General features: G+C 34.2%; 1 protein-coding gene across 1 annotated transcript in view; it reads right to left on the reverse strand.

Moving 5' to 3' along the window:
- The window catches only part of TRAT1 (T cell receptor associated transmembrane adaptor 1), a 36,002-nt gene extending 26,259 nt beyond the window's left edge, over positions 1 to 9,743 (reverse strand). The window contains exon 1 of the mRNA XM_003358820.5: positions 9,596 to 9,743. Within this exon, the coding sequence (XP_003358868.1) occupies positions 9,596 to 9,602 (7 nt within the window). The 5' untranslated portion in view covers positions 9,603 to 9,743. The remainder of the gene's footprint in view (positions 1 to 9,595) is intronic.
- Positions 9,744 to 18,847: the final 9,104 nt, after the last annotated feature.

The following is an 18,847-nucleotide window of genomic DNA, read 5'->3' on the forward strand; positions in this document are numbered from 1 at the left end:
GAGGTTCCCAGGCTAGGAGTCTAATCAGAGCTGCAGCTGCTGGCCTATGCCAGAGCCAGAGCAACATGGGATCCAAGCTGTGTCTGCGACCTACACCACAGCTCCCGGCAATGCCAGATCCTTAACCCACTGAGCAAGGTCAGGGATCGAACCCACAACCTCATGGTTCCTAGTTGGATTCGTTAACCACTGAGCTATGATGGGAACTCCTAAAAGCATTTCTTTTAGAACTAATAATGCAAGAAATTCCATTGGACTTTTTCTTTGATTGTAGATTTATCTGGAGAAAGGTTCCTAGGAGTAGAATTGCTGGATTAAAGGAAGTTTTTAAGGCAAACTTTCAGAGATCAATTGTTCTCCACTTCCTGTTAATAATAATCCCTGTCAGATGGTTGATTTAACTATAATGGTGAACAGTGGTGCTAGCAAGCTCTCTCACCTGCCAGATAGGTCTCAGTTTCCCTCTTTGCTATCATAATACAGGGTTATTAATTTCTTATTTCTATTATTAAATTAATGATTAAATTAATGATATATAACATTAAAGATTTTTCTTTTCTCTTCCTTGTATACGTCTCTTAAGGACCCACAGTCTAGGTACAGATCTAAGTTCATCGACGTTTTAAAGTAATTTGAGGGCACCCAGTATATTTTCTATTAAGGTTATGTCACAACTATCATTTTAGGTTATTCATTCAGCCAAATGTAGACTCTAAATCACTGACCCTCTACAGTGACTGTGTTTGATGATATTTACATAAGTGAATTTTAATTCCTACAAAGAGACCATACTTATATACCTCATCTGTGTGCAAAGTGAAAAACAGTAAATTCAGATAAGCAAAAACAAAGGGAATCAACTGCAATCAACACTTCAGTTAATATAAGTGCAAACTTATTTCTGTGTAGAAGTTGTTACAGTCAGAGGCATAGGATTTAGTTATACAGACTATACTGTTATTTACTTTCCCCCCAATAATTTTATAGTATGTTTATTTTCCTATAAACAAAATATCTTTCCATTTCTTTTAGCTGCCCTTTATTCCATTACCTGGATTTTCCATAATTTATTTAATCCCTTATTGTTAGTCACTTAAGTTGCTTTTAATTTTTTAGTTATATAAGCAATCTTGTGATGAATAACTAACTAAAACCATGCACCGAATCTTAATTTTTTTAAGTAAAAATTCCAAAGAGTGAATTGCTGGATCAAAAAATGGTGCACATCTCAAAGAATTTTGATGTCTTGATAGCCAACATTTTAAAGCACAGTACTAAGAAGACCCTTCTTAGGTCAATTTGGCCTCTGTTCCTATTAGTTCAACCTGCCCTGACTTTATGTTACAGGCTCTTTCCATTAATCCTTGCTACATAAATCACCACTTTTAAACTTGCTACTATCTTTACACAAACTGTAACCATACATTCTGAAGAAAGTGGTCTATTTGTTTTTTCCACTGCAGCCTGTGACACAAGTCCTTCAGGATAAGGTGCCTGCTCCTCTCTCTGTCTTAAACATGGAGGACGTCTCACTTTTCTTTTCCTTACCATGAATTATTTCCGCAAAATGTTACTTTGTCTCCTGCCTGTCTTTTAGGACTTATCTACTATACTCATCCAATAATATACCATGCTCCAATCATTCTGAAGCACTTGCATTTTTTCAATAGCATACTTATCATTTCATATCAGTGGGTTCATTACTGCTGAGCCGCAATGGGAACTCCTTAATTTCACACTTTAGTTTCTTCATTGTACTTATTGTTATGGGGATTCGGTGAGTTGAAATGTAATGAGATTTGTAGAATAGTGTTTCTCATTAATAAAATGTTCAATAAAGGTAGCTATTATTGTTATCTTATGGTTATTATCTTACAACTAATAAGACTTCTTCTATTATTTCTGCAACCTATTCAGCACAAAGTAAGTGTTCACTAAACATGTGTCAACTGCCTAAACAACTGAAGAGTGAAGAAGGGTAATGTAATAACCATGGCCAATAGAAAGGTTCTGATCAAGTATGAGACCTAGACGCATCCACAAGCCAGGAAAAGACAATTGAAGATTATGTTACATTTGTCTCTGTTGAGGAGAAAGAACCTACCTCCCAGGTGCTTGGGAAACAGATCCCTGCGAAGAGCAACTCACTCTAGTGTTGGTCAGAGTACACATGAATAATATCTTAATTCTTTCTGCCCTGAATCTGTATTTGCCAAAAAATCTACTGATTATTTGTTTCCTAGGAAATTTAGTACAAGGAAGTTGGTGATAACAGCCAGGTACCTGATTAGATTTATGGGGGTGGAAACAACTATAAATGCAAAATTTTATTTTCCTGTTTAAAAAACCATGGAGTTCCTGCTGTGGCACAATGGATTTGGTGGTATTTCTGGAGCGGTGGGAGACGGGCTCAATCCCTAGCCCTACACAGTAGTTTAAGGATCCGGTGTTACTGCAGCTGTGGTGTAAGTCACAACTGTGGCTTGGATCTGATGATCCCTGGCTTGGGAACTCCATATGCCATGGAAAAGCCAAAAAAGGAAAAAAAAAAAAATCAGTCTTTAAGGAATTTAACTGATGTCATTAAAATCTCCAGAAAAAGGAATTTAGAAAATAGCTCGCGAGTTGAGCTAAGTCGGGAACCCTATTGAAACCCTAGGAAATATATGAATTATTCATTTATTCAAACTGGGATGCTTGCATAAAGATAAGGGTCAGGGTGAATAGAAACAATCTCTTCATAGACCACATAATAATTTTGAGAAACATAAAATAGGGATGGACTTTCACACACTTCTCTCCAGCATTTACCTTAAAGACCTAGTATGTTTATTGTTACTGTGCACACCCTCTTACTGTGAGCACAGAAAAACTGATGTTTTTGTGTATGCTGACAGCATGGTTCTACCTTCATAATCCAACAATAGCCTCATGCAATAATTGTTTTGTCTAGTCATTGAAGAGAGAGAATGACTGAAGACTACATACTGTGCTTACAACTCAAATTATTGCTCTTGGCAGATATTCTTAATTATTTATTTTCATCTTGGAAATTATATACCCTAATACAATACAGTATAGTATAACTTAACCTAAGAACACACATTGACAAAAAAGATGCACTGCTTAAAATTAGGCATTTAATGGATGTTTTAATAATTTACCTTTGGCCAAATTACAGGGTTGCAAATCACCTTGCTTTAGAAATAGTCCTGTCTAAAACCGTTACATCAGATCCCCTTGACACTTATTTTAGAAACTTGATTATTTGTTACACACATGCTGAAAGCGTGTAAAACTGATTTTGAAAGGAGATTTTTGATCTCCCTGTAGTTCTCCTTGGATCTACCTCTGAGTGGAGGTTTCAGTGACTTTCCCTGTATTTCTTAATATCAAACCTGCTTCCATCTAAGCTGATGACTTGGCTAAAATGGCAACAGAGATCTGAAATTCAGGTTGTAGTCAGAAAATAAAAATTAACTCTCTGTTACTCTTTTTGTTCTTTCCATTTTCTATATTTTCTGCCTTTGTTATCAGGGCAAACTAAAACTTATTTTAAGAAAAAGAACCAACTGTATGAAACTTGCTGTTGAATTAATTAATTATAGAGATGCTATGGGCTAGAAGATATTGTTTAATACATCATTTGATATCAGGCATAGGAAGATGGGGATTCCCTCAAGAGCAGGCACATTTTCACTCTTATAATCCATGTGACTACTGTCTTTGGTCATTTGTCTGTTTTTGTGTATCATTTGATACCCAATCTATCTTAAATCTCTAAGATTGTATGATACTCGTTTTTGTAAACTAGTCATATCCCTTGCTCTTATTTTCTCTTGATTTGTTTTATTATCCTTTATACTGTTCTATGTACTTCAAATACCTCTCTGGGGAAGGGTAAGAAAGCAAATAAATACACAGAAAATTATAACAAATCTCTAGAATTGATCATCTTTGGGAGAACTAATAAAATCAATCTCCTTGGCACTCAGTTTTTTCCTTTCCATTTCTCACAGCATCTAGCATTTAGTTATACCCAATAAACTGTTGTGGTTTGGGTAGATAAAATATAGCAAAATATAAAAATGTGTACTTAAGGCTATAGACAGAAGGCCCTAATTTCAGTTTAAAAATTACATTAATTCTAGCTATAAATTATCCTATCATTCTCACAAAATTGTATTTCAATTAGAAATTTTCCTTTCTCTGTGTTAAAGGGAGCACTGAAAAGTTCTATTAGTCCACTAACTGCTTCAAGAAGATAATTTTGCTCTCAGCTACAAAGAAACAACAAATCGATAGCATGAGACTGTACTTACACTAAAGGCTTTAGGAAAGTCCTAACAATTTTAATGAACTATATCAGCAACTCTAAAGCAAGAGCTTAGGCCAAACTGCACATTCCTTTAGAGTGGGTTTTGTCATTTGCTTTTGCAGTAAATGTGTTTCACATAATCAGTTGGAGGCCTTTTTTTTTTTTTTTTGTCTTTTTGCCATTTCTTGTGCCGCTCCCGTGGCATATGGAGGTTCCCAGGCTAGGGCTTGAATCGGAGCTGCAGCTGCCAGCCTATGCCAGAGCCACAGCAACGCGGGATCTGAGCCGCGTCTGCAACCTACACCCAGCTCACAGCAACGCCCGATCGTTAACCCACTGAGCAAGGGCAGGGATCGAACCTGCAACCTCATGGTTCCTAGTCGGATTCATTAACCACTGCGCCATGACGGGAACTCCTAAAACAGGCTAAATTCTAATGTGTGGGTTTGGTTTAGCATGGTCTCCAGTTTTCCTCTGATTTTAGGAATGATGATTTTAGTCTGTGATTCCAATCTAACTCTTTTGTTTCCTAAGATATTTTTCTTTTGTAATTTGACCTGAGTTGCAAATAGGAAGGTTTTCATTTAGAAGCTGTGTACTTCATGACATTATTGATATCTATCATAATTTTTTTGATTGGCAACAATAAATGCCCCCTTTTTGAAAAACAGGGCAAAACACAGAGATGAGAAGATATTGAATAGGTCAGTGGTGGGGATTTTCAACTGGAATGGTAGACTCGCGTAAATATTCGCACACACACACACCCCTCCCCATACCCAGTTAATTTCCCTATACAGTGTGGAGAGTACTCCAGCACCCTGTGGGTGTCCATTCAGTACAGACAGTACTGCCTCCTATAGCAGTAAATGTGCCAAGAGCCTAAATATTCTTGCCCCCCAAAATGCAATCTTTAGTATCACTATGCATTAATTGTAATTATTTTTGTTTAGCTTTTATCAATTTAAAAAGAACTCCCACACAATTTTAATTTAGCTATTTAGAATCACAAAGCCAAAGACTTCAGGAAGTTATTAATGAGGCAATGACAGCTAGGAAAACCATGATTTAAGTTTCTAACTAGCTTTCAGCTATCAGGGGCTAATAGTAATAGGTTTAATTATAAGACTTCTGACTCCCTTAAAGCCAAGAGTACTTAGAAGGCACTGCGTTTGGCATTTACAATTACATATACTCTGGAAGGAAATCCAGTTAAGCAATGTAATGTTTTTCTGCTGGCAGATTTGAATTATGTAGAGGTCTTTACTTAAACAATTAACAATAGAAAAACGATAAATTCAATGCCTTAATTGTTTTTCCTTCAGGGGATCTGTAACTGAGACAAGCGTTAAGTATAGTATATAAGATAAGCCTTCTCTTGATGGTTTCTCTTCTTTGGTTTGTAAACTCTCTCAGAGCAGTGACCATCTCTTCTTTGCATTCCATGAATGTGCATATATTTTTTTAGGTACCCCAGAAATTTCCACATAAAAGTTCTGATATTATAATCCCCATGGACTCTATTCATAAAATGGATTTTTCTTACTATGGTGATTGTTGGGTGCCAAACGAGGCACATTCTTGATGACTCTGATGTGGCACATTGTCACTGTCCACACAGCCGCTGTTACCACTATCTATCCCCATTATCCTATCAATAAAGAGCACTAGAGTCACGGGCACCATCACTGGAAGAGGTTCTCAAATCTAGTCCCAGGCTTTTAAGTAAATAATTTATTTTTTTTTATTGCAAAATTTGAAAACCGCCAACCTTAAATGAGTGTCTATTACGAATAGAAGGTTATTTGAGAGTGAACCAAGTATGTCGGAGAAGGACCATGGTGGGGCAAGGGACAACAGCAATAGGAGGCTTTGGAACAGTGTCTACTTTGAACAGTGTGAAGAGAGAAGGAGGGTAGTCACTTACCAGCCATGGGACTTGGCCAATCATCTCACACTGAGCCAATTGTAAACCTAGAAGTTCCCACTTACCAGCACATCATGATCCCTCTTAATCTATACTTATTGGACTTGAGGAAAGCAGACATATAGGAGTGACATGAAGGGTAGATTTTAGGACAGTATGTTATGATTCCTCCAAGACTATGACCTTGGTCTCTTTTATCATTAAACTTGGAATTGCTAAGCTTTGGTAATTCTGTTGGGGTTGAAATACTGCCAAAATCCCTCCTGTAGATACACCTCTCTTTATTTTTATTTAGCTGTTCCACTTTGTATATGTACTTTATTGTTTCCTATTGGAGAAGCATCTTGGTTAGTAGCCTCTGAAGAAGGCATGGGTGTGTAGCAAATTTCATCCAACAAAATACCTACTCATATTAAATAATAACTACTAAATTTTTTTAATATTTCAAGAAGTCCTGTTAAAATTTTTTTCTCTCTACTTTTTAAATTGAGAAATGCTGAGAAAATTAAATGATAAAAATAACTGGAAAATAGCCCAATATTTATTTATTTACTAATAACTAGCAATTTGTAGATATTTAATTATTAGAGCTGTGACCTTTAAAAGACAGTCATTTCTGAGTTAACTTTTCTCAAATTCACTGTCAAATATTATCTAAATTTAAACGATGAAACATTGTTTTTGACCTCTCTTTAAAGAACGTCTGTGTTTGAAACAATTCATAAATTAGTCCTACCTGGTCTCTAAAAGAAAGGCTTTCATTGTTCTCAAGAGGTGACTGAGGTTCAAGGGAAGAGGACACTAAGTAAAAACAATGAAATTTTTTCCAAAAATAGTGATGTATGAGTAAATTGTGAATCATTGTTTAACCTAAATTAATGGGAGCCCAAAGGAGTTGTTTTTGCCATTTGATTCATCTAATATTGATTTTGTGTGAATGCAGAAACATAGTAGGAATTATGATGCTGACACATTTATTGATAGAGTGACTGCAAGTCATATAGATAGGAGAAAAGGAAAGATTTGGGTTTTTATTTTTTTTTTAATTACTCAAATGAATTGATCACATCTGTAGTTGTATAATGATCATCACAATCCAATTTCACAGGATTTCCATCAGATTTGGGTTTTTCTTTACATACCTTATTTTACTCAACTAGGAATAACCTCACTGTTTCATTGTGTTCCCCTTTATTTTCTTTTTAACTTTGTATATCTAAATGAAAAAGAAATATCATCTGAGTCTCTCACATACAGATTTTTGGTTTTAAGTTTTGTTTGTTGGCTTTTAAGATCTATGGGGCTTTAATGGCAAATACTGTATATATTTTATCTCTTCTGTGGAATTTTATGTATTAATTGACATTGGAGGACATCTGTGTTACACCTGAAGAGATCCAAATCTAAACCATGAAATACTATGGAGGAAATTTTATCACCCCTTCCAAATTTAGAATTAATTAATGGGAAATAGTGGAACATCATATTCGCTGCCTTCAGACCTCCTACCCATACCAAGTTCCCCAAGTTCCCCATGACCGTCAGCTCATGGCAATTGTTCATAGTATTGCTATGTCCATTTCTTGCAGGGCATTAGCAAAACTGGAACAATTGTTTTTGTTCTTTGATAGTATATGTACCTGGAAAATATAAAGAGAGTTGTGAAAATCATGTATCAGTTTATGTTCTCTGTGTGAAAACACTGGAAAGCAAATTCACAGAAACTGTAATATCTATTATCTTTATAAATGGCTCATACATATTGATATTAAAAATACTATTAGCACCATTATAAGCAAAAGATGTATTCAGAAATTCACAAATGATAGAATTATAAACAACTTAAAACTCATGTAAAAATGTTCACCATCATTATAATCAAAGTAATACATATTAAACAATGGGTTAGAATGTTTTGTTTATCAAATTAGTAAAGTTTTTTTTTTTTTCCTTTTAAATGAGACCAGCTTGTTAAGGAGAAACACTGCTAGAATGAGAGTGAATTGGCATCAGTGCTGGAAAAGCAACTTGGTAATAATGAGATAAAACGTTCATAACTTCTTATTCAATAATTTGCTGTCTAGAAATTTTTTCTAAGAAAATAACACATAATATAGAAAAACCTATAGAGTTGTTTGTATTTCTGTCATCCAAAATGTAAAAAGCCTGGATATAACATAAATGTCTAACAATAAACAAATAACTAAGTAAACTACAATTAACCCAACAGGTATCACTTTGTGCACTCATATAAAACAATTAAGCAGAAGTTATTATAAAGATGGAAGTATTTAAATTACAATATAAGTGAAAAAATATGATTATATGTATACTCTTTCAGCTATGAAGAGCAAACCACATAGATTGTACAGAAGTAAATTTGGAAGTAAATAGGAAATATTTCTTAAGGCGAAAAAAACTACGTAAAATTTGTTTCATGTATATTTCACACTTCTCTCACTTTATTGATATGTATGGCTTCAGTTATTACAAAAAGTATTTATTTAAGAAATTAAAAATACGTAAAGAACGAAGGGGAATGGTAATCATAGTGAAGCAGACATTTAGCTAATCAATGTGAATCCAACCCTCGCAGTCCATTCCACAAGTGATGGAATTCTCACTGACAACTGAAAAATTGTCATCTCTCTGAAAGATGATGATTGGATTGATTTCTAGGAGGATAATATAATGCCTAAAATCTATGGGATTAGAATATCATTCCTCCTAATCTGCTTTATAACTAAATTGAAGAGGAATATGCATGGTTAACAAAAGTTCCTTTTAAAATAATGGAGTTCTCATTGTGACTCAGGGGAAACTTCTGACTGATGTCCATGAAGACGCAGGTTTGACCCCTGGCCTCACTCAGTGGGTTAAGTATCCTGCATTGCCACGAGCTGTGGTGTAGGTCACAGATGAGGCTCGGATCCCGCATTGCTATGGCTGTGACATAGGCCAGAAGCTACAGCTCCGATTCAACCCCTAGCCCGGGAACCTCCATATGCCATGGGTGCGGCCCTAAAAATTCAAATAAATAAATAAATATTTTAAAAATAACAAGTACTTTAAACAAGTACTTTGTCTTTAAAAATAACACATACTGAATAGCTTCAACTAGCTTTATATTATAAAACCTTTTTTTAAAGACAAAGTAGTCAAATTATGCTCATTAATATATTTATCAAAATATGTTCTAATTATGGTAAAGGTTATTTCACACTTTTAAAATAATTGCATAAACGAATTTACTTTCCAAGCCTTAAGTGTCTTTTTGCTAGAGGCTTAGAAATTGTTATGTGAGTATTTAGGCATAGAAATTAAACAAAAGAATTTAAAATGCCACTTACCTGACATGCTTCTTTTCTCAGAAAAATCCTTATGTAGCCATAGGCAAATGTATGGATTAAAAATGTTTCCCCAAACCTTTTTTCCTAAGTAACGTTGCTCTTACGTGAGAAGCAGTGTGGCAGTAAACCTTGTCTTTATCTATGCCTCCGTTTTTTTCTCTCTTCTGTTTCTTAAAATCTTTTGTGTGTACTTTGTTCAGTTACAAACAGGAAATGTGGTGATGGAGGCTTCTAGAGTTTTGATCTGAAACCAGCATGCTGCTAAATCTTTGTGAAACGTGAGAAGAAAAATCCCACAAGCCTCTGTACTCTGACATTTGAATTTTATCAATACCTGGATCTAAATTTAAAATAAATAATAAAATCAAGGTATGAATTAGACTTGGAGGAATCTCCCATGTCTCTGGAAACAACCTAGAGATCTCCTCCCAAGTGAGGTCACATGAAAACAAAGTAAAATATACCAACCTGAGGAGGAAAGAACAAGAAGCCCCCAGGTGACCTCAGCTATTGCTTGTGTTTTCTTTGAGGCATGACAGAGGAAAAGGAATTAACACTTTTAGAGCTCTTATTATGCATTGGGTACCTTCCAGACATTATCCCATGGAGACATTGGGTGCTTGCCTTCTTTCCTGTCAAGTCTTCCCCCGCAGTCCTGCTGTCCAACCTAGGGCCACAGGGTGATAAGCTCCAGTTTAACACCCACCCTGGGGTCTCAATATCAGAAGTTCGTAAATGTTAGTGTGCATAAGTATGTTATGTGACATTACTTTAACATGCATATTCCTGATCCCTACTGAATTGGATTATTTGGAGTGGAGTGCTACATTTTCATAATTACCCTGGGTTATTTTAGTATAGGTGTTCTGGAAAATGTTCTGAGAAAGTCATATGTATATATCAATGGTAGTGTTTTATCTTTAACATCGTTTAGATAAAAATAATCTCATTTGTATCTATGTTTGTGTATACTTCTGAGTATGTATGCCTGCTGCATATTGTGTGCTTATTATGCCTATTTGCTTATGTGCTTCTCCAATTTTCTTTATAAAAGAATGACAGACCTGAATTCAGTTTACTGCAGAAAAAAAATGTATTTAAAATTTAAGAATTCAAACTGTAAAGGAAACTTAAGAATGAGATTTTGGATGCACATGCTCAGAGCAAAAATACTAGGTGGCTGGCTCTGGCTGATTCCTGAGGGCAGAGAGAGCACTGATCTTATCCATCATTAGCAATCTAGGGTCTAGAATAATGCTTGGTACATTGTTAGTCTTGATAAATATTCTTGCAATAATTGAATAAACAAAAGAATGTTTGATTTCTGCGTTCCTCCTGCTTTACTACAGAAAAAACTCCCTAGTAACCAAAATACAGTGCTTCTCTAGTCCTTGGACAGAGTTAAATAAACACTAACAGATTTTTCCACTTTGATCATGTCCCTCTAAAATATTTCTTTTGAATTACTGAATCAGAATTTATAAAACTGAAAGAGACCATGGAGACTCTCTAGTCTTATCTAAAAAAGCATTTTCAAAATGTGTTTCACAGAACACAGTTTGTTCTAGGTCTTGAGGAAATCTCTTAGAGAAAAAAAATATTCCCTCAACAAATATATTTGGAAAAAATGTGTATATTTTCACCTCTATGGATGCGTTTTAGTATATTAAAGGCTTAGATAAGTCCTACAAGAAAGGAAACCTAAATGACTTTTTTGATGTTTTAGGTTTTTAGGTTTCAGAGCTTTTTCTAAATCTACTTGTCAGGTGCCATCCATTAGCAGACAGCAGGTTGTATGAAGCAGACATGGATATCTACAGACCAAGAGTTCAAGGGAACAGAAGTCTCAGGTTCATGGAGGGACAAGGGGACAACATAGGATCAGAAGTGTCCATCCAAGAATTAGATAGAACCCAGGAATGGAGACTGATGAAGAGCTGACTCTCAGACTTCCAGGGAAGTTTGGAGCTCTGAGACATCAGTTTAAGACAAGAGATCCCAACTGTTAATGAACAGGAGGGGTAACCCTTTGATCCTAAAACAAGATGACTGGCAAGAAGGGTAGAAGTCCCAAGCTCAGAAGGGAAATATATTGATTACCCAAGAGGGACCCAAACACAGGGGCAAAGCAGATCCCTGTTTTTATCCACTGGGGCATGTAGAAGACATGGCAAAGAGAGTCTTAAGACTGGGAGTTTAGGTGCAGGCACCCCCTTGTTAGAATAAGACCAGTGCAGAGAGTGGGAAAAGAAGGTATGAGGATGCCCCATTCTGACTGATCCAGAAAGCACAATCCTAGAAAAAATAAGGGTGTTCAGTAGTTGCCTCTGGATGCAGAGAAGGTCAGACTCAGCAATGACTCGAGTAAAAATACGAGAACTCTGTCATTAACCCAAGAAGTGTACCTCTCAGAACAACCCAACAGAGAGATAAACCAAACCCACCAATGGGACAGCTCCTGAAGATGCCTCAGGCTTACCTGTCTCAAGTCTATGGACTCACACAAACAAGTCTGCAGAGATCAGGAGAAGACAAGACTGGAGCAGACAGGCAGGGACTGAAGAAAGGTCTACCTCCTTCTTCAGGTTGACAAGGCAGCCTGTGGTACATGTTTTGAGTATTACCTAATGGGTTAAAAGAGCTGATGTACATGATTGTACATAATGTGCATGATTGGCATCTCCAAAATATCAAATTTAGGCTGATAAATCCGAACTACTTCACGATTTCTAATTATTATCATGTTCTTGATAAGTGATCTGCATTATAATGTTCCCTATTCTGTAGATTTATATACTCAGGAGAGAGAACAAGATTGTCCAAGGTCACACGGAAAGTCCGTGTCTGTGCATTAGATAGCTCCACAGATGTTTGAAATCTGCCAGAGGGGGAAATGATAGCTTTCTGTTATATATAGATGGCTGAGCACATGAAGACATTATCAGAATATAAAAATACCTACAGATATATGTTTGCTAAGAAATATATTAGGGAGTGCATTCAGAGATTTGAATGATGGCTTCACGAGTCATGTTCAAATAATAAATAAACATGAGGCTTCTGTCGTACTTTTTAATGAGAAGGGTTATCAAAATGAAGTTTAGAAGATAGCTAGACTAAGCAGAAATGTCCTGACAAGCTTGAAACAGAAATGCTGAAGGAAATCTAGGGGGAAGGTATATGGTTTTGATGGGCACCTGTCAAGAAATGAAGATTTTAAAGCCAGTAAAAATGAGGTTTTGTTGCCAAAGGAAAAAAAAAAATATAATGACAGTTACTATTTAGAGCTTCCACATGCATAAAAAAAATGGGTCATATAAAAACAGGCCCAGTTTCCAACCTCTTTTTATGGTTATTTATCAGTTTTATAATTTTTATCACTATAGTGTATTTACATCTGTATACACACACACACACACACACACACACACACACACACTTTTTTTAAGTCCAAGGAGTTCCAAAGTGTTCAGAGCAGGGATTACCTGAGACTTTGACATCACATTTTATATATTTACCTATTTAAAATTATTTACAATAATTTGTACTACTTTTATAGTTGTAATAGAGCTTGTTTTATAGAAATAGAATTTATCTCTGTGTGATTTTTTTTTCTTTATTCTGGTAAATCATTCTTTGGTAAGACTGAAGCCTTACCATTTGGTAAGACAAAGCAGGCAAACAACTTTATAAAAGACAAAAGGGGAGGGGGCCCTGTGTTTCCAATTATGCTGTTTTAAACTGTGAAAATAATCAAAATTAATTATGGTGTTATAGTTGTATCTGATTAGACTATATTGATAATTCATATTTTCATTGAATTTACACTCTAAGATCCTCCAAAAAACAAAGTTATTCAGATGGAAAAGAAAAGACAGGTTAAAAGCAGTAGAACACTGCAGAGATTTGGCATAAGATTCTCAGATCTTTTTATTTATTTCAGACTTACAGAACCAGAATTCTTGGAAAATCAAACACTAAAATAAAAGAGTGGATAACAAAAATTCAGAAACAAAAAAGAAATGGCCGATAGGACGTACAGTCTATTTCCCTACATCTAATAAGCTTGTATCCAAAATTTCCGGAAGAAATCCATTACACATGTCTATGTGATGTCCTAGAGGGAGTGTTATTAGCAAAGTTAAAGTGTTATGAGAAATTTTGTTCTTATTTGAAAAATAACTAGCTCAAAAAAGTAAAACCAGTTTATTTATTGTAGGACCTCACATAGTTTCAGTGAGCTAATATGCAATTTCTCTCTCAAGATGAAGATTTATTATGCAGTATCACATAAGAAAATCATTCTCTTATTTTTTTTGAGGACTACTGTTCTGAGGTATGATAGAGAAATCTAGCAGATATAAACTTTATCAGAGTTAATATTATCAATAATGGAACAAACTAAAGTCATGTATCTCCTTGTGTAGTACACTGAGAAGTATTTTTCTAGTATTCTTGTGGTAAATTCAAAGCTTTACTCTGAATCATGAAGAAACTCAGACAACCCTAAACTGAGAGGAATACTACAAAAGAACATGTCCGCATACCTCAAAAAATATCAAGGTCAAGAAAGACAAAGAAATGCTAATTAACTCTTTCAGATTACAGCAGACTAAAGAGACATGACAAATAAAGGCAACATATGATTCTACATTTGACCCTAGGTTTCCTGGGGAAATAAGTATAATGGACATTATTGAAATAATTGTTAAAAGTTTAATACAGACAGTCAGTTAGATGACGGTATTGTATCAATGTTAAATGTACTAATTTTGACAATAATACAATGGAAAAGCTTTGATCTTAGGAAATACACGTTAGGTATTTAGAGATAAGCAGCATAATATTTGCAACTTATAGTGAAGTTACAATCCATGTGCAGAGGGAGAGAGAGATCAAGCAAACAATAAATGGAAAGCAAAAGCGGGAAAATGTTAACAATTACTGTGTTTGCATAAAGGGCATAGCTTTCTTTTTGCTATTAACTTATAGCTACTGTTTAACTAGAGCTCAGAAGAAAAATTCATAGCCTTAAGCCATTAATAAACAAGAAAAAAAAGAAGTGAATTGAACACCCAACTCAATAAGTTAGCTATGTAACTATAAAATAAATCCAAGGAAAATTAATATAGGAATTAGTTATGATAAAAGCAATAATTAATGAATTAGAAAACAAAAAAGTCAATATTAATAAATAGATGTAAGTACCATGAAAACTCAATATTGAAGTAGATAAATTATTGGATATTCAAATCTAGTTATAGTAAAGAAAGTACAAATATACAAAATAAGAAATAAGAATGGTAAAATAATTTATAGAGAAAACTGACAAGACTAAAAAGAGTACTTTAACTCCAGGAAAGTATATTTGAAAACCTAGTTGAAAGATGCAATTTTTAGAAAAACATTCCAAAACTGACCCCCAAAGAGACATTTAAATAGCAAATTCTCAAAATATTGAAAAAATAGTAAGGATCTGCCAGTTAAAAAATGCCAACTCTTTACTATTAGAAATATTTCTAGTGTTTTAACACTGAATATTATGGATGATGTCTTGAGATAGAGGCATAGGGATATATTTAGCTATATATTTAATTAGAGAGATAAAACAGGTTTATAAAAAAAGATAAGGTATATTATCAAGCTAAGGAAAGAGCCACTGAGTCTTCTGATTGTATTTTTATAAAAATCATACGTGCATATTTTTAAAAAATCAAATGGAGAGAGGTCTTTTGGTGACAATGACATGAAGAGATTGCAGAAGTACACTTTGTAAAGAAATAAGTATTAAGTAAGTATAAATGGGGGAAAATGCCTAAAAACGCTATATGAAAATTAAGAAATGCATATTCTCTTGGGGGTAGTGATACTTGGATGAAGGCAGTCAAAAGATAGAAAACATAAATACTAGTGATGTATTACATGATAAATATAAATAAGACTTTTCTGTTATATGAAAATGAAGAGTTCTCATCACAAGGAAAAATTTTCTTGTATTTCTTTAATTTTATATCTGTTTGAATTGATGTTCACTAAACTTATGGTAATCACTTCATGACATATCTAAGTCAAATCAATGTGCTTTACATTTTGAACTTATACAGTGTTGTATGTCAATTATATCTCAATTAAACTTGAAGAAAAATGCTCGTTCTTGAAAAACTGCTACAGCTTTGGGTAAAAATGGTGGCCGTCCATAGTCTTCCGGCCTCAGCTGCTTTCATTCTCCCTTTCCTCCTTCACCCTTTACTGCTTCGTAGCTTAACACCTTGAAATAGACAGTAAAACCCAATAGCTTTAAAGCCAGAGGTGGCAGACTTGATAGGGGTAGGGGGAAGAAGGCCTTGCAAGGACAGCAAGGGAGAAGGATGGGTGTAAAAACCCCTTACCTTGCTGGCTACAAGTAGCAGCCTCATTTCAAAATGAATGGGGAAAAACCATAACTTTGCTGGTCTAAGGTTGCAGGTCTGATTTAGGACAAATGATCTGCCAGACACAGATATAATGGTGAGAGTCATAACAGTAGAAATAAGCTCTGCACTCATCTCTGCCTGACAGCTAAACTGTGAATGGTGTCAGAAAGATTCAAGAGCAGCCAAGGCAAAATAAAAACCAAGGTAGACTTGAGAACTGGTAGCAATACACCTAACTTGATTAGCAATATCTGGGGAAGACTTAGGGAATTACAGTATCTGCCCAAATCATTGGCTGACCGCTAAACTATGCAGACAGAGGGGACCCCCAAAAAAGTAAATACCAAAAAAAGAAAAAAAAAATCAGACACATTGTCAGTTTCAGAAGAGATTCTGTGGTTTAAGTCCAGCTAAGTTACTAAACAAAGAAATAAACAACAGAAACCCACAATACAATGGACCTTAGGAAAATAAAACAGAACACATAAGTGCTACAATGTTGTCTAAAATTCACACAATCATTATAAGACATGCTAAGAAACAGAAGAGCATGACCCATATTCGGGGGGGTGGGGTGGGGTGGGAAATCAGTTAACAGAAATTGGCTCTTGAGAATCCCGGTGAAATAACTAAATGGAAATTCTAGACTTGAAAAGTACAATAACTGAAATTAAAAATTCACTGGCTGGACTCGATAGCAGATTTGAAATAGCAAAAGTCAGTAAATTGGAAGATGGCTCAATAGAAAGTATCTAATCCAAAGAACACAATTAAAATCCATTGGAAAAAAAGGAATAGTTTCAAAGATATGTAGAACAATTTCAAGAATATATTTATTGGGAGTCATGAAAGGACAGAAGGTAGGGAGGCAGAAAATTATTTTAAAATATAATGCTATAAACTCCCATTTTAATGAAAAACATTTATTTCCAGACTGAATGAACACCAAGAAGCTCAATGAACACTAGCTAGAGCCACAAATAAAACAAAACTAGACAAATCATATTCAAATTCCTGAAAGCCAAAGAAAAATATTAAATGCAGTGAGAGAAAAAAACCCTCATTGTACAAAGGGGACAACCATATGATTAATAGTTAACTTCTCATAAGAAACAATAAAGGCCACAAGAAAGAGAAATGACATATTCAGTCCTGAAAGAAAAAAAAAAATGCAACCAAGGATTTTATAGTCTAGCAAAATTAGCCTTTAAAAAAGCAAAATAGATATTGCTAGATAAACAGAAATTGATAGAATTCACTGCTAGAAAACCCGAAAAATAAACAAGGGATGTCCTTTAGGCTGAAGGAAATGGCATCAGATAGTAACTTAGAGCCACAGGAAAAACTAGAGGTCACCAAAAACATGGGAGTAAATAAAAACAATATGCATAGGTGTATAATCATTTTCTTTTCTGTCCTTAACTTCTTTAAAATTTGAAGATTGTTTAAAGTCATAATTCTAACAGTGTTATTAGGTTATTAGGTTTACAATATATATGAAGGTTACTACATATATATGTTATATATATATGAGTATATTATATATTATATATATGATCATAATAATAACACAAAAGAATAAGGAGAAATGACAGAGATTTACCTGTATGCTACTGAAATTGTGTCAGGGCTAACTTTAAATGAATTGTGAAAGTTAAAGATGAATATTTTGATACCTAGAGCAAATAATAGCAACAAAAAATCTCAAAGAATACAGCTAAAATAATCAACAGGGCAATTGCAATGGTATCAAAAAGTTTTTAACACAAAAGATAGTAAATGGAGCAATAGAGGAACAAAAAAGAAATGAGATAATATAGAAAACAAATAGCAAAATAAATAGCATATATATATCCAAATATATAAATAATCATATTAAATGTGAATGAGCTAAACACTCTACTCAAAGGCAGAGATAAAAAGATAAAAAAACCCAAGATGTTTCTGTCTACTAAAGAAATAGAGAAAATTCAAAGATACAAATAGGTGAGGATAAAAGATGGCAAAAAAATGCATGTATATGGTAACAACAACAGATTTAGAGTGGCTACATTAATATGAGGTGAAATAGATGTCAAGACAAAGAATATTACTAGAGATGATTTTGTTGGTAACTTTTCATAATGATAAAAGGGCAATACATCAGAAGAATATAACTATAAATGTATATGCTCACAATAACAGACTTACAAAACAAATGAAGAAAAAAAGACATAATTTAAGGAGAAATAGAAAATACAATAGCCAGAGCAGGGAACTTAGTTACTTCAGTAATTAACGGAAGTAGAGACAAAAGGAGTAAGAACACAGAAAACTTGAACATTATAAAAAGGATCTAATTGACATTTAAGGAGTAGTCTCCACATGGCAATGGCAAAATATTCATTATTTATAAACTCACCTAGAACAATCTTCAGAATAGACTATATGATAGTTCATAAAGCAAGTCTCAAAAATTAAAAGGACTGAAATAATACAAATTTTTATCATAAAATTAAATTAGAAATCAACGACAGAAAGATATTTGGGTGTGTGTGTATATATATATATATGTGTACAGCAGAAATCATTGTAAATCAACCAAACAGAAAAAATAAAGATCTTAAAAAAAAAGATATTTGGGAAATTCCCCAAATGTTTGGAGAATAAACAATAGATCTCTAAATAACTGATGATAAAAGAAAAACTCATAAAGGAAATTGCTAAATATTTTAAACTAAATGAAAATAAAGACAATATCAAAATGTATAGGCTGTAGCAAAAACAAAACTTAGAAGGAAATATGATCATAAAATGCTTACATAATTTGGAGTTCCCATTGTGGCTCAGCAGGTTAAGG

The sequence above is a fragment of the Sus scrofa genome, chromosome 13 (genome assembly GCF_054392235.1).
Source record: "Sus scrofa isolate SSC_HxYL_T2T_F1_AM1 chromosome 13, Sscrofa_HxYL_maternal_Yorkshire_Landrace_v2.0, whole genome shotgun sequence".
NCBI lineage: Eukaryota > Metazoa > Chordata > Mammalia > Artiodactyla > Suidae > Sus > Sus scrofa.